General features: G+C 35.5%; 2 protein-coding genes across 2 annotated transcripts; one reads left to right on the top strand and one right to left on the bottom strand.

The window, feature by feature from the left end:
- Positions 1–3,996: 3,996 nt before the first annotated feature.
- On the bottom strand, positions 3,997–5,901 carry LOC110937843 (dof zinc finger protein DOF1.4). The gene has a single exon (XM_022180298.2). The coding sequence runs from the start codon at positions 5,680–5,682 to the stop codon at positions 4,720–4,722; it is 963 nt and encodes a 320-aa protein (XP_022035990.1). The 5' UTR covers positions 5,683–5,901; the 3' UTR covers positions 3,997–4,719.
- Positions 5,902–11,065: 5,164 nt separating this feature from the next.
- LOC110937842 (glutathione S-transferase T3-like) lies at positions 11,066–12,878 on the top strand. The gene is made up of 2 exons (XM_022180297.2): positions 11,066–11,737; positions 12,054–12,878. The coding sequence occupies exons 1-2, from the start codon at positions 11,236–11,238 to the stop codon at positions 12,848–12,850; spliced, it is 1,299 nt and encodes a 432-aa protein (XP_022035989.1). The 5' UTR covers positions 11,066–11,235; the 3' UTR covers positions 12,851–12,878.
- Positions 12,879–17,425: the final 4,547 nt, after the last annotated feature.

The following is a 17,425-nucleotide window of genomic DNA, read 5'->3' as shown; positions in this document are numbered from 1 at the left end:
GCATCAGATTCCTAATTGATGGAGAAAGGTCTGGTGGCAAGAAAAGCTGCTTCTAGGAGGTTGTCAAGTGTTTTCGCTCGATGATTCCATTCTTGGGTGGTTTGTTTGGCCCTTGTTCCTGTAACTCGAATCCTAGCCCGGTATATCCCATTTTAATCTTACACCATTGTGAACCTTACGCCTTTTTTACTCTCTGATCGAGGTTCTCGGCATTGAAAAATATTCGTGAACTAAATCACACGTGTATATGTTGACATTTAAGAGATATACAGTCAAGAAAATCATGGGCAATGGTGATATATATGCAGATTAGACACCAAAAAACACTCAACAAATGGCTACAATTTAAAGAATGTGTTTAGTGACGGCATCAGATTCCTAGTTGATGGAGAAAGGTCTGGTGGCAAGAAAAGCTGCTTCTAGGAGATTGTCAAGTGTTTTCGCTCGACGATTCGATTCTTGGGTGGTTGGTTTGGCCCTTGTTCCTGTAACTCGAATCCTAGCATGGTATATCCCATTTTAATTTTACACCATTGTTAACCTTACGTCTTAGGAGTCTTCGCTGGGGAGTCATCGACAAGGAAGGGTTCTTCGCTGGTCACTTTGGGGTTCAGATCTGAAGAAACCCTATCTTCTCTCAACAGCCGCCGCCACCAGACATCAAGAACACAAGGAACTATTTACTTGCAGATCTGATGAAGAAGCTTCAAAACAAGATGAAAACCTGACTTTCTTGGTGTAAAAGAGAAAACCCAACCCTTTTGTACAGTCCGATTCATCTCAGATCTGTATATCTCGGTTCAAATCTGGGTTTTCTTCATGTTACCCACTTTTACATCTCGAACAAAAAATCACAAAAATCACAGATATAGAGCACATGTGACTTAGCAAACTGTTAGATTCACTAAATCGGGCATCATGGCTCTGATACCAATTGTAGGTTCAGGAATTCGGACGGAAACCGTGATTAGTGAGTTGTTATGCTCAAGACGGGAGAGATTTTTAGAGACAAACAAAACAACTTCTTTGTATTAATCCCGTTGTATAACATTACAAAGCGGCCCGATTACAAGATAACCGAACAATACCAAAGGAGTATACATCTGGGGAGAAACCAAGTGATGATCTCTCCCCCAAACCCTAAAACTTAATCTCAAACTCTCTGAGAACTCTCTCACTTTGCAAATAAACAAGGGGTTGCTATTTATAGCCACACCCCCATGTCTTGCAAACACACATGGTCAAACAAATAACCCTCTCGTTTGACCACTTCAAACGAGCGGGTCATTACACGTTCGTTTAACCGTTTCACTAACTATTATATAATCAGCATAAAATAAAACTAATCTATTCGAACAGCATCGGACACAAAAACTGCACCAACAAAAATTTTGAATTAAAAAATGTAGATAAAAATTGAAACAATTGATTTATCTGGTAGTTTAAAATAGTAAAATTGATTAAAATGTAAAAATGTCTGATGATATAATAACTATATAATATAAAATTTTATTTTATGAAAATGATAAATAAGTCAGAATTTATAATTACTATTTATAATTTATGTTTTATTAAATATCTAGATATATATTCTTTTAGTTTTAATATCATTATTTGATAGAAGAAAGAAACGGGAACAATATTATTTAATAGAAAAGACATACGTAAAAATAAGAGTGAGAAGCACTAGAGAGTAATATATGTTTTCAAAAACTTTTATTTGTTATATAGTATAGATATATATATAGAACTATGAAAATGGGGTAGCTTTGACATCTTCATAAATAATTTAGTCTGTTTTCTTCCTTTTAAATTATGATATAACATTTAACTTATTATTATTTTTATAATATATAACGTCTAATATTTTTTTTTAAAAATTATTTCAAGTTTTTGTTTTAAAGTTATTTTTATCTATGGTTCAGTATAAACTTTACTAAAACCGTTTTCTAAATAACGTATTTTTTGATATTACGAAATAAAAAATATGTTGTTTTGAATACAACTTTGAAAAGTCTCAGTGGGAATACTGTAAAAAATCACATGCTTACCGACATATAAGTAATGGCTATGTTATACACCAAAAACAACGTAATCTAGATATTCCCGCCACATGTGTCCGTCTGTAATTCGTTGGTAATTACCGAGCGTAACATTTTGTTACATTTCTATTATTTTTTTTTTTTATTTTGCAAGTTTCGTTGAAGATTCGTCAATGATGCTTCTTTTATGTGGCTGTGAGTTGTATTGTTTGCTATATATAGTTTTATTCATTCGGATGTGGATTTAAAGTCATTGCTGAAAGGTTTTCTTATTGTTACCACCTTTTTTTGTTATGCTTGTGGTTGATATCACAAGTCGTGCATCATGTTTATAGGTTGCTTTTGTTTTTCTTACTCAGTTGATTGTATGGTCTTGCTTCAGCGCTCTATAACTCCCAGGAGTCACTATAACATTAGACTTCAAATCTACCGTATGACAAGATTGCATGAATACCCCAAGTCACTTTCTCTAATTTCAAGATTTCAATAGTCATTACAAATTCAAGTATATGTACCAAATAATCTCCAAGATTCACTCTTAATTTGCTGTGTACAAAATGGCTTTAAAAATACAATAATCCTGTACCTTCGGTGCACATATGTGTTTGATCATCATCATGCTCCACACAAAAGCTAAAGCATCTCATACACAACATGCACGCGCATAAAGGTAACCCTTTTTCTATTTTAAATTTATGAAGTAAAATTTAGCAATGAGTAATGCACAAATCATTATATGTGTAAAAGTTGTTTAACTGAAAAATTATGTCAACGTTAAATATAATGTGGAAACCAAAAGATGCCCTTGAAAAGTGTAATTAATATCAAATGCTCATAAGTCATAACACATCTTTCTAATAACAAAATCATGATTCATGATCACACCACAAAAAGAAAGAAAAAAATGTGTAGTTTTTAATTATTTTAAGATGTAACCTTGTTAATAAGAGGTTTAATAAATAGATTTGAAATCTTTATAACATTGTTCACTAAAGTTTTTCGACATGAGTGGAAGGAGTCACGTGCAATAACAGCTTTAAGAAAGATAGTTCATTGGGGTGCACATGAATAGTTTAACAAGGTAGAATTGGACCACAAGGACTTATACAACATTACCATGCATATCGATTATAAGTTATTTTCCTTAAGGTTTCTATAAATTTTATGTAGAGAATTGAAATATTGTGTTGTGCACATTAGACCACGCGTTCACGTCGACCTGTTTTATGCGTTTGTCTCATGAAAATTAGCCCATGTCTCTCCTCTATCTCACGAACTGCACTCATTTTCTCTCTCCTTCCACTCTCAAAGAAATGAGCTTCTTCTCAACATTTCTTCTCTCATAGACGGTGTCCTTGGCCACAAACCGCAACCCTTCTCTATCCTCACCTGTGCCGCTCGTTCTCTCGGTCGCCTAAGTGTTCATGAGGTCAAAATCCTTGTGTTATAGACGATGTTATAAACTTCCATTTAAAAGAAAATCTCAAGACTCAAAACCTTACATACTTTATATTACAATATTATATGAATAATTTGTGTTATTTTTAATCTGTTTTTTGTAGCTATTTTTTTTAAGCTTTCCAACGGCTTGCTGACTTTTTATATATAGATATATAGATGATTTGCTATTAAAAAAAAAACTTATTGCATGGAACATAACCCAAAGCTCCACATTCCAAGAGACAGTTTAAAGAATCTAATAAAGTTCAACTGATACATGTTCCTAGCAGGTCTCAAGATTCCTGGTTAACTCATATAAACACATCAGATATGTCAACCGCCTTTACTTTTAATTAGAAAATTTGTGTCCATGTTAAACTCCGATTAATACAACGTCATATGACTCATATCATCTTACAATCACAGTCTCACAAACACGTCTCATTTACATTAAATCGGATTAATTATTGTGTGTTATGTATTATACCGATTTAATGCTATTAATATGAAGTAATAATAGAAGAATAATTCAATCATATTAATCAAAAACCATAAAAGTTAAGTGTACGTACAACGAAAAAGATGACACGATGAACAAGATAAAATTCAAACTAAATATTTTACCTTACAATGTAAGAGTAAAAACTAAACATATCCCACTCTCTTCTATGCCAATATACCCCCATTCTTTCTCTCTTAATCCATAACATGAAAAAAAAAAAAAAAAAAAAAAAAAAAAAAAAAAAACTATTGGAAACTATCCACTTCATCAGAAATTAAAACCACCACAAACCCTAATATAGATACTTGTATATACAAGAAAAGATAGAAGAACACACCAGGATGATCAGTTTTGAACCCAAATTCTTGATAGTAGATTCTTGCATTCTTTATGATCGAACTTGGGCCGATGAGATGAAGAGGATTGGAGGTTCCTCTCAGCGCAAAACCAGTCTTTTATTTTCCTTTCCAGCCTTGTTCATGTAAAATTAAAAAGGCTGAAATCTAAGTTTGCTAGCTGACATGATCGCTCCGATCCAATCCCCTCTCATCGATGCGCGCTTTGACATGATTGTTTCCTATACTAACTAATTAAACAGACAAAAGTTAACTGAAAAAAAGATACGTCATCAAGTAACACTACTAGAAAACTGGCCAGTCGTAAATGGTCAGTTTTCTAGTAGTGTGAAAACAGCTCAAAAACCGAAGAAAATATTTTTTTGTGGGGTCTTTGGGATTAGATCAAGGAAGGAACAGAAGAACCAATGTTATTAGTGGGATCAAGCCAGCCTCCCCCTTCAGAATCCCATAAAATAGAATTTGGATCAGAAGAAACAACACCTCCAATTTGATCATTCTTATTTTGGTCATGAAAATTGTTAGCATTCCATTCCATCATGTTTTGTGTTCCTTCCATTTTCAGATCTTTAACCATCGAACCGCCATCGAAGGATGCGAATCCCATGAATCTTTGTTGTTGATTAAGGCTTGAAGCTAAGAGAGAAGCCATGGTAGGAGCACTAGTAGAGCTAGAACTCGAACCACCACCAAACATGGATGAGTTCATGTAGCTTGAAAAAGTTAAATTCTGAGTATGACCATGATTAGCCATAACCGAACCGCCTGTGGCCGAAGACGAAAACACTAAACCGGATGCATTCATATGAGGTTGAAGAAGATCATACCCAGAAACAACAGGGGCTTCATTTACGCTAGAAACCCTAGTATGATCAAATCTTGGAAAATTAGGGTTTTGGGGGAGTAACCCATAAAACAAAGGGTTGAGATGATGATTGCTGTTACCATTTGAAGTGGTGGAAGATGGGATTGGATTATGATCAAGATTAGTATTAGGGTTAGGGTTTCTTTGATGATTAACTGTTGATGAGGTGGCTGCAACTACATGCTGAACAGTAGTAGTGATTGGTCTCTTGACTCTTTTATTCTTCCTGCAGCCACCACCCACAGGGACATTCCTCAAGGTGCCACCTCTAGTCCAGTACCTTTTACAAGCCTTACAGAAATGTCTTGGCTGAGACAAACTGTAGTTGTTGTAGTAACAAAATTTCGTGTTCGACGAATCACATCGCGGGCACTTTAACGCTTCATGTGATTTTTGTTGTTGTTGTTGTTGCTGTTGTTGTTGTTGTGGATGTTGTAGGTGAATTGGTTTCTCCATAACATGAACTCCAGAAGCCATCAACTCATTCTAGCTTGTGACCAATCTAATGCTAAAAATGTTGTGGAAATTGAAAACAAAAGAGGAAAGAATTTTGCAGTGTTATTGTTTTTGGTTTGTGAAGGGGCAGAAGAAGATGAAAAACAACAAGGAGATGGAGATAGATACTCCTTCCAAATGCTAGAAAACAAAAGACATGGGTCATGTTTTGTTGTCTAAAGACTTAATAATTGAGACAGTGAGAGAACCTGTAGCCACTCGTTACGAGTTGTAGGCATGGGTATATGACTATTCTTCAAAATTAAATTCTCATGGTGAATAAAATACTCGCCTCAAAAGATTCATGGAAATAAATATATACACAACAAAGACTTGAAAACTTTCGGATTAATTAGGGTTCTCCATTCATTTTCAAATGTAAAATAAGTCGTCTGAAAATTATGTTAAAAATATGGGTAAAGTTATTCTACAAAGTCTCCTAAAAATAAGAAGTGCATAAAAACATAATGGATCGCAAAATATAACACAATGTCGAGCAATATACAATACGCTGCCGAAAAATATAACACAATGTCGAAGAAAAAGACATAATGAGTCACAAAAAAATATATTAACGCAAATATATATAGAAAATACACAATGATAAATAAAAAGACACAATAGTAAAACAAAAAGTCTAAAATCTACAAGCCCAACATGTAAAACAAAAACCTAAAATCTTAGATCGTAGAGTTTGATGAGACGGTTTCAATGCTGCTTGAATGAGATCAGTTGAAACCCGTTTGATACCCTTATACGACTCCTTATTTTTAGAGGACTATATATTTGATCTAACCCTGAAAATATTACACTAAAAAGTGTACAAATTTAAAGCTTTGTTATATTGTCATGTAGTTATGTTTTATTTTTACGTACATTTTTATAAGTGTGAATCTTTTATACATTAATTTTGTGAGGCAAAAGTTATACATGTGATTTTCTTTTTACATCATAGTAAATGAGATAAATAATGTCTATTTTCACATGAGGCGTACGATTTTTATAGTTGTTAGGGTGTACAGGGCACTAGCGGGGAGGGGGATCAGTGACCCCATTCCCCGATCGAGAACACCGCCGTCATCACCGCGGGAACCCAAATCGGGGAGGAGACACCGCTTGAAGGAGGGAGGGAGATGGTGGGCCACCCTTTTTTCAACCAATCAAAACATTTCTTTTTTTTTTTTCTTTTTTTTTTCTTTTTGAATAAAAAACAAGTCCCCTAAGAGGGGAGTGCCGCCATCAAATTGAGGGTGTGAGGGGAGTTTAAGAGGGGAGTTGACGTGGCATAACCTAATTGGGTGTGCGTAAGAGAGGGGACTCCCCTAAGAGGGGAGTGCCCCTCTCACCCTTAGTGGGGTAGGGGCACTCCACTAATAATGGAATTTTATCATTTACAACATCCAATCAAGTTCCGTCATGTCATTAAGCATTATTCCATCACTAATGATGTATTTTAGTTGAAATAGTCATCACTCGTGATTGTTTTTTATTTTTAAATTATAAATTAATAATAAAATTATAAATTATAAATTTCATTTAAATAAAAAACAATATTTCTAGAAATATTTTAGATTACAACTTAAAAATAAATATATAAAAATAAAAACATACATAACGATAACTTACTCGTTGTCCGAATCCGGAAATTCCAAACCTAAAGAACCTACAAGTTCAATTAAATCATATCTCAATCGAAAGTGAATTTCTTCACTGCGTAAGTCTTGTTGGACATTTTCAGGAACGGGAACTTGTGTAGGAGTATCCGGCACCCAATCTAGAGATATTGCACGTCCATCTTTTTTTATTAGCATATTGTGCAATATGATACAAGCATATACTATGTTATGTATTGTTTTCTTATGCATCGCACGAATCGGTCGGTTTAGTATGCCTCATCTACCCTTTAAAACACCAAAAACCCTCTCAACATCTTTTCTTGCCGATTCTTGCAACCTCTTGGACGTCTTTTCTTTAACCTCGACATGAAATGAAGGAACTTTTACAAAAACAGACCATGATGGGTAGATACAATCCACAAGAAGAAAGTGCCGTCTGTAATATCTTCGGTTAACATAAAACGGACAGAAGCATGCGATACCATCTGTTACGCTTTGAAACAACGGCAATGTGTACAAAACATTGATGTCGTTGTTTGAACCAGGAACACCAAAATATGAATGCCAAAACCATAAATCATTCGATGTCACCACTTCAAGTATGATAGTTGGTCTTTTAATGTCACCCCTAACATACGCCCCTCGCAACTCTCTGGGACAATTTCTCCATTCGATATGTGTACAATCGATGCTACCGAGCATCCCTGGAAAATGCCATCTAGCCTCATGCGCAGCGTAAATACGTGCGATGTCGTGTCTCGTTAGTTTACGTAGGAACTCTTTGGCATACAATTTAATGATTGCGTTACAAAAGAATTGCAAACATTCACGTGAAGTTCTGTCCGACATAGCTAAGTATTCATCAAATTCATCGGGAGGGTTACCTGTCGCTAGTTGGCGAATGGCGGATGTGCATTTTTATATCGGCGTGAAACTTCGTTTGCCCCTCCCGTTGTAACGTTCTTGAAACGATTCTTCGCTTGCTTCGATTTCTCCAACAATCTTTAAAAATAATTTTTTTGGTAAACGAACCCGATCTCTAAACGTTTCGGCATTGTAGAGCAGATTCTCTACAAAATAATCCTTCATTAACACCTCGTTGGCATGCATACGATCACGATCCACGATTTTCTTCTTTTGGCGGCTCGAACCTTCAAGTTCGTTATACACCTTCTCGAAAAATTCAAACGTCTCATTATCGGAAGACGTTTCGCTATCGCTATCGGTGTCCATCAGAAACGAATCAGTAGGAAATTCTATTTTTTTACCCAAGAACGTGGTATAAATTTATGTTTTTGTGTGAGTGAAATATGTAGAATGTGTGGGTAAAATATGTAGGTTGTAGTAATATATATATAGTGTTTAAGTTTTTTTTTTTTAATCCAAACGGTCAAAAAGTCCACAACGTTCATATTCCAACATTCAAAAGTACCACAACGTTCCTTTCTCCACGCGTGTTGGTGATCACGCTTAAAAATCATCACACGTTTTCAATGCCACCGGCGGTGGGATATCACGCCGTTGCATGCGTGATAAATGGCCGACAACGGGGCGCCACGTCCCCCTTATGGAGCTTATAATTATTTATATGTAGCTATAAATACTAGTTTGAAGGACTCATTTAATTTCATTTGTTTTTTCTTCCTAAAAAATTGGATTCATGCATGGAAACAAGGGTAAAAGGACAAAGACTAGGATTATAAACCTTGAAGGCGGTGGGTTTCCAGTTAACTGAGGCATAATATAATAAATTTGATTAAGTGTCAAGATTATATCCACAAGGACCACTACCGTGTTATCATTTGATTTCACAGTTGTAAATTTAAATATTATATCATTTCCTTACTCAGAAAATTCAAAGTTTATTTTTTATTTGGGTTCCGCTACCATATATTGACCCTTCATCATCAGATGTATCATCGGTTCGGGTAGACCAAATCTTGGGTAATCTGTCGTTGAAGATCCTTGGGGAAATCAGGCAACGTTAAAGACATCACCGAATCACTAACGAATCACTGTAGGTATATTAATCACTGCACTACGGATCACCGACAGAAACCTCATCGACAAAGATTTCTAAAAGATCACCAAGGACGTTTCAGTACAATAGATAATTTACCAACAGGAGAACTTCATTTGTTGTTTGTTGAACTTTTTGGATTTTTAGGCATTTTTAAAATTTCTAGTGCAACTAGGCAATTTTCTACACCTTTGAGCGAAACTTAAGAGAAACCTAGCAATGTTTTCTAGAGTTTGCTGGTGTAGCAAGTGAATTTGGCTTGAGTTTCGTGGTCAAACGAGCAAACTCCATATTAAATTTTATCTTCTAGAGATTTCATGTAGAGTTACCGCTACCTTGAGTTTGTTGATCAGAGAAGCGAACTTCACTTTTTGTCCTCATCCAAGTTCGTTTGTCACACCAGCGAACTCATAAAAATTTTGTTAGGTTTCCTTTGAGTTGTTTATAAGTGTAGCAAACTGCCTATTTATACGATAACTATTAAAGAAATGCCTATGAATACACGTATCACACCTCTAAACTACCTACGTCAAATCCAACAAAATTCATCATTTAGTATCACCCACATAATAAAGATCTTTTACCAATGGTGATCTATCAAAAATTTACCAATACGTGTATTTTTTTAATAAAAAAAACTTCCACATACCAATTTAAAAGTATGTTTAGTCGTTGGACGTTCAAAAAAAAGTATTTTTAGTGTAGAATAAGCTACATACATAACATGTGTCCAGCCATTTAAAAGTCATAATACTGATAAGCAATTCCAAACACTATTTAAAAGTCATAATACTGATAAGCAATTCTAAACACTTTCTTAAAAAGTTATTAGACTATGTGTAGTGGAAGACACCAATAATGCTCCTACCCTTGGCGTTTTACGCCATGTGACAGTCCAGTCAGGAATGAGGTATTATGGGGCATTTTTCTAAATTGGGTGTAGTGGGGATATGAGACATTATGTAATTGAAATAAAAAGAAAAACCATCAAAAAATGTCATTGGTCATAATTTGAAAAGAGGCATGATTTGAGCGTTTTTTTAAAGCAAGCCTAGGGATTTTTTTTGAAAAAGCGCCCAGTGGGGGTAGGGAAAAACACCAAAAAAAACTCACTACGGATGGTCTTACTAATACTGATATTTGTTTTCTGTTTATTTCTTACATCTTGGAGAAAGCTCTTAAAATACGTCTTTTCAAAAAAAAAAAAAATTGCTCAAAATAAATTATTTAATAGCTACTCTAATTGGAAAAAAAAGAAAAGAATTGGAGACCCCTACACCGGCCATTACATAACTTACATGAATTATTTTAGCATTAACTCTTTAGTTAGTTAACTAAATATTAATAATGAAACAATTAATATGCAATGGAACTGATGGAAGATATGATGACGAATTGACAATAGTATGTGGTATAGTGTCAAGTCAATATAATTTTCATTATATGGCATCTTAATCACTATAATATTGACGGTAATTTGAAAATATATCTTATTAATGGAAATATTTGGACTCCCTAAAATGGGGTGAACGAACATTCTATGTCATTGTATACGAAGATTTTAGGCTATACGGTATGGGGGTCGGCCCCGGCCCGTCGCGGGTCGGCGACGGTCCAAACACCGTGCCGCCCCCATACGTCGCCGTCCCCAACGTCCCTTTTCGGACGATCTCGACGAAGCAAAAGGTGGGCCCCCCTAATTAAAATATGACCGTTATTAAAAAAAAAATTAAATTTCTATTTTTTGAATAAAGCCAAACGGCTACATTTTTAAAATATATAAATTAAACCCCCATTTTCACTATCAAACACCAAATTAACTTCCACAATTCACCATTTTCTCCTATAATTTTTACACTCTCTTCCACTACACTCTCAACCTTCTTCCACATAATTTTCATGGATCCGTTCAACAACCCCGATACTCCCAACACGCCTTCGAACAACCCGAATACTCCCACTAATCCGACCCAACCAAATGTTTTTTCGGTTCCGGGGTATTATCCAACGCTAGAACCGAACCAATTCTCCCAATTTTCATCGAACGCTTTTGCGTCATTCCAACAATCGCCCAACCAATTCACTCAAATCTCCCAAAATCAAGCTCTTCAACAAATGATGATGCGGGGAGCTTGGAACTTTCCACCCGTTCAACCTCAACCGATCCCCACACCCCCCGTTCAACCCCAACCGATCCCCACACCCCCCGTTCAATCCGAACCCGAAGATGATGTGGAGATTGTGCCCGAAACCCAACCGCCAAAAGGGAAAGGAAAACGAAACAAAGGGAAACAAGTAGCGGGTGATCAAGCGTCGAAACCGAAGGCGATTAAATGGACCCCAATCGAAGAAGAAGCATTAGCCAAGGCTTTCATTGGCACTTCCGACAACCCGGTAAAAGGTTCGTATTTTTTTAAAGTTTACATCTTTTTAAATTTATAAAGTTTACATTTTAAGTTTTATAGTTTTTTTTTGGTTTAAATTTAATATTTTTTAAGTTTAGTTTTTAATTTTTTTTAATAACAGTAGGTTATTTTAAGTTTAGTTTTTAAGTTTTTAGTTTAGTTTTTAGTTTTTTAATTCTTCATAGTTAGTTTTTTAATTTTTAGTTTAGTTTTTAGTTTAGGTTTTTTAATTTTTTAATTCATAACAGTAAGTATTTTTTTATTATTTTATATGTTTTGTTTATTTAATTTTATTTGTTCGTTTTTATATAGGTAACAATCAACCGGGTGACGGGTTTTGGTCCAAAGTATTGACCAAGTTTCTCGCCATGATGGACCAAGGCCCGTATAGAGATATCGACTCGGTTTCCTCGAAGTGGCGAAAATTGAACTCGGCCATTAATCGGTTTTGCGAGGAGTATAACAAATTATACACAAGTGACCGTCGTAGCGGGTGGAACGACGAGGATGTGTTCAAAATGGCATTGCAAAAGTATAAGCAAAATCATGGTTCCAACTTTCCTCACGTTCGCGCGTGGATGGTTGTAAAAGACGACCCAAAATGGTCGCCCATTCCTAACGAGGTGGCGATGGCGAAACGCCAAAAAACATCGGAAACGGGTAGTTTAAGCGCCGGTGGGTCGGACGCGAGGTGTCACATTAACTTAAATGATGACGCCGACTATGACGAAGACGAGTATAACGTACGTGAACCCGACCGTCCACCGGGCCGAGACAAAACAAAAAAGGAGCGGGCCAAGGGAAAAGGAAAGGAAACGGTGGACCCGAACATGGTTGAGTTTATGGAACACCTAAAAGTGTACAACGACATATCGGCCCAAAAGTCGAAGACGAAGGAGCGGGCCGTCGAAGAAAAAAGCCGTGCATCGGACGAGAAGTTAAAAGAAAAGGTCCGATTGTCGAATGAGAAAATCCGAATCTCCGATGAAAAAATTCGGCTTAAGGAATGGGAAATAATGATGATTAATGTCGAGAACGAACCCGAGCCGAGACGTTCGATGTTGAAAAAACTACAAGACGACATCATGAAAAAGCATCAAATTATTTAACTTTATGTTTATTTTTATTAAGTCTTTTTTTTTAAGTTTATATTTTTTTTTAATATTTATGTAATGTGGGTTTAATATTAATGAAAATATTTTATTAGTATATTTGTCAAATGTTAAAAAAAAATAAAATAATAAAAAAATAAAAAAAACATGGTGAGGACTATGACTAGGATCATCCTACCATGCCTTGTAGTTTTGGAGGATGGAGCATCTTAGTGAGGATTGTGACGTGTCGCCTACGTGGCGGACCATCCTCCAAGGATGGTCCATCACCATACCATGTAGTCTTACATTTTACATTATTTACAATTCATGCAGGTGAACATGTTGAAAAACCAATGCTTTCTTACATTTATAAAAACTAAAAGTAATAAACATAACTTGTCTTTTAAAATGGCTAACTCACCAATCTACTAAACGTTCACTATATTCATAGTAGACCTAAAACCCTTAGCCACCTAGGATGGAGGGTATTGTCCAGTTTTCCTTGTTTTCTCTATGTGACACATCAGTGCCACATTAGTTTTTTTTTTTTTTTCAATTTTTTTCAAATTGCATAATGTCATCCCAAATTTCCATAAAACCAAATTATTTTAATTTAATTTATACTGAAAAAAATGTGTGTGTTTTTTTAAAAGGAGAATTCTAATTAAACGCATAAAATTATGGAAAATTGGTATTTAATAAACCAACCTTTAACCAGTTGGTAAATAATAATCCAACCTACAGAATTGGTATATAATAATCCTACCTATCAATATGTTGGTACTCAATGAAATTCCGTTAATTTTTTTTTAACTGAAGTTAGTTTTTAAGTTTTATTTATTACACAAACAGTCCCTGTAGTTGTAATTTACTAGTTTTAACTATTTTATGAAACAAAAAAAAACACTCGAAAATCCTCCTTTTCCTCGATTTGAGGTTTATAAAATAGTTAAAACTAGTAAATTACAACTACATGGACTGTTTGTGTAATAAATAAAACTTAAAAACTAACTTCAGTTAAAAAAAATTAACGGAAGTTCATTGAGTACCAACATGTTGATAGGTAGGATTATTATATACCAATTCTATAGGCTGGATTATTATTTACCAACTGGTTAAAGGTTGATTTATTCAATACCAATTTTCCTAAAATTATACATAAAATATGTAAAACAAATTACATAAAAAACATAAACTTAGTTATAATATTTAATACACCTAAAAATAGCCTTTGAAACAGTAAGCGTTTGAAAAATTAGCCGTTGGAATAGTAATCATTTAAAAAATAATCGTTTGAACAGTAATAGTTTGAAAAAATAGTCGTTGGAACAATAACCGCATGATAATAATAAATAAAAATAAATAATTTAAAAATATTTGTTATCAAATATTAAAAAAATAATATTTATATAATTTATAAATAAGAAAAAACTAACAATTCCCCAACCTCACCTAGATCGGTGTCTACTCCCCATTTCACGAGGTAAAAAAAGTAACCGAACGAGGGGCGGTGTTCCCGGACAGGGCCGGCCTTCCCCAACCATTCCCGTTGACCACGCCGTTCACCCTTAGGGATATAAATCTATAAGGACAGGCGAGGCGTCTTTCACTCACCACCTACTCATCACTCACAACGTCTAATCAAATTCTGCCACGTCATCGAGTTTTATTCTATCACTGGTGATGGATTTTAGTGGAAATGCCCATCACTCACAACGCCCAACGATAAACCCTCACATTCTTCAATTATTCACGCGTGATAATTTTGACGCGTTTTCAAATTGACGCATGATAGAAACAACGGCGATGGTGTTATTTGTTGTTCCAGGCGTGGTGGGGGTTCACCACGGGGGCGCCCCGACCCTCTAATACTTTTACAACGTTCCTTGAAATTGTTATACCACAAGTCCTTTGTTCGTTCTTTGAAATAGTTTGTTTTAATGGTGATGTTTATTTACTCCTAATTTACACCAATTTAATCTTAAACTACTCTTTGTTTGAGATTGAACTCAAGACTTCCCATTATAAGACAAGAGTCTCTACCAAGTAAGCTAGCTCCGCATTCGCAGTCTTTAAAATAGTTAAATAACAGTTTTCATAAGACTTAAAATTGCAATCATATAATTAAATAAAAAGGAAAAGAAACCATTATATTCGTAGATCGGTGGACGGTCATCCCTCATTAATGCAATAATGCCTGCTTAAAGAGGTGATCATTTATCAAAAAGGACCAACCTGTTTAGCATAATTTTCTAGCCATTATGTTTAGTTTTTCAATTTAACATGAATTATGGATTAGTAAAAGAAAAATAAATAAAAGACAATAAAAGAATATCAACAAGGATAGATTTTAAAGTGTGGGTTGATATATCAAGGTAGATTTTAAAGTGTGGGTTGATAATATCTTAAGTGTGTTTTCAAAAGAGTGATTAAACTAAGTTAATTTGAAATTTTTTTACTAGGATGAGTGTTTGTGCTTTATCTATATCTATATATCTATATATAACTATATAATACATTTTTAATGGACACAAAAGTAATTTAATACCTAATTTTTAAGATGGCATACTAAAAGCCTTAAATAAAACCTATTTTTTTACATTTTTCTTCCCATTTATCTTCCTCTCCTTATATCCCCGAATATTATCATCACTTTCTTCACCTGAATCGTTCTCTTTCAATCTACCTTTATGATTGAATCTATTAAGAAACTGATGTAGTGCGTGAAGCGATAACAAAGAACGAACACGTTGATTCTGCGAATACCCGTGTAGGTCTTTTCCCAACCCCAAAATTCAACCCAAATGGCACGGAATTTGAAGTGAAAAATTCAGTAGTTTCAAAATTCAAGTCTGATTGTTCCAATTACTAGAGGGACATACAAATAAGAACAGAAATTCGAAATGGGCCTAAAAAAGATAACGGGCAAAACACAAGCCCAAAAACAAAATGCCCAAAATACCTCAAAAAAACATAAAAATGCAAATAACTAATAGAAATAAGCGTTTTTTGGCCCAGACGATGACCCAAACCGTCGTAGGCCGTTTGCAGCAAGATGGAGCTCGTTCTCACGTTCGTTTCGCCTGGTCACACGCCCAAAACGGACCCCTGTAGCCCAAGTTAGAGCCATTTTAGTGAAGCCCCTTTTGTTACGCGATCTTGGGCCTCCAAATACAAGATGGCCCGCTCCTCCACACTTGGTGTAACACCCCGTGTTTTCGAATGTCAAAGTCAAAGTCCAAGTCAACTTTGACTTCTTTGACTATAATTAGTCTATTTTATGTTTTATTGTATTATGTGGAGTAAGTGTTGTAATCAAGAAAGAATCGAAGTAAACGAATGTTTGATCGATGCGAACCGATTTACGACTGTGAATAGTAGGAAGTAACAATGCGATAAAGTTAACTAATCAGTAATCAAACCGATCTAACCATCATCGAACTCGAATCTCGAATTTCGCGAACTTTGGTTGTTGTTATACGTGTGTGTGTGTCTTATGTGTTACCTGTGCGTGTTTACTTTATGTTTTGTGTGATGATCAATCGAAACTCGAATCGAAACTCGAAACTCAAGTCAAATGCAATCGAAATCGAATTACGACGAATGGTAACGTAAGGATAGGGTGTAATATAGGTGATTGTATGTTAGATATAGTAGTTGGGACTGAAAGTAATTTGAATAGGAAACTCTATCGTACTCGTATCGTCTTCAATCGAAACCGAAATATCAAAAATCGTCGCACCGAACACTCGAACCAGGCTGTTGATCGATCAGGCTGTCAGCCGATCGAACAGCCCAGCCGATCGGACGGACTGTCCGATCGAGCAGGCTGTCCGATCGGGATACCTGGCCGATCGGCCAGCCCTTTCCCCTTTTGGAGCCTATAAATAGGGCTGTCATTGTCATTCTTTCCACTTTTGGAAACTCTCTGACCGACCAGCTCGTGTTCCTCATCTTTTCTCAGATTTCTTCCGATCCCGGTAAGTTTTCATCCTAAATCTTGTACTTTCTTGATCAATACACACTCCTACACCTTTCTATCTTTCAAATCTTGATTTCTAACCGTGAAATCATCAAGATCTAAGCATTCTAGGATGATGTCATCATGGTGTTCTTCAAGAACATCATGTTTTGGCCTCAATCCACCATGAATAGCTCGGATCTAACCGATTTCCGCATAAACAAGCTAAGATCTATCAAAGATCTAAACATTTACATGATGTGAAGGATTGAAAGAAGGATTTTCAACTTTCTTTCAACTCTTTTACACTCAAAGCCTTCAAACCGGTAGAAACGGAGCTTGAACCAACGCACTAATCATTCTAACAGTTGTATGGTTCAAGATTCGGATTCTATCTTCGAGGTTCACCGACTTCGGGTTAAACGTTAAACCGTCGTTCCGAACCGTTCACTGGCCGGATTTGGGTGATTCCTGTCCGAGCAGGGAAACCAAGTAAGAACGAAGGTTCTATAGTTTAGTTTGTTGTCAAACTACCTCAATATAACGTCAAATAATCAGAACAGCCAAGTGTTAGACGAACAGGTCGACCAGGTCAGGATGCTGGCCGAACGGTTAGGCTGTTCGAACGA

The sequence above is a fragment of the Helianthus annuus genome, chromosome 4 (genome assembly GCF_002127325.2).
Source record: "Helianthus annuus cultivar XRQ/B chromosome 4, HanXRQr2.0-SUNRISE, whole genome shotgun sequence".
NCBI lineage: Eukaryota > Viridiplantae > Streptophyta > Magnoliopsida > Asterales > Asteraceae > Helianthus > Helianthus annuus.
The sequence above is the reverse complement of the archived record's forward strand: the minus strand, read 5'-3'. Positions and strand labels throughout refer to the sequence as shown.

Bases quoted from the DNA above. Each gene is read 5' to 3' on its own strand.
- LOC110937843 (XM_022180298.2), bottom strand. From the start codon at position 5,682: ATGGCTTCTGGAGTTCATGTTATGGAGAAACCAATTCACCTACAACAT.
- LOC110937842 (XM_022180297.2), top strand. From the start codon at position 11,236: ATGGATCCGTTCAACAACCCCGATACTCCCAACACGCCTTCGAACAAC. The intron at 11,738-12,053 runs GTTCGTATTTTT...GTTTTTATATAG, and splicing joins TTCCGACAACCCGGTAAAAG to GTAACAATCAACCGGGTGAC.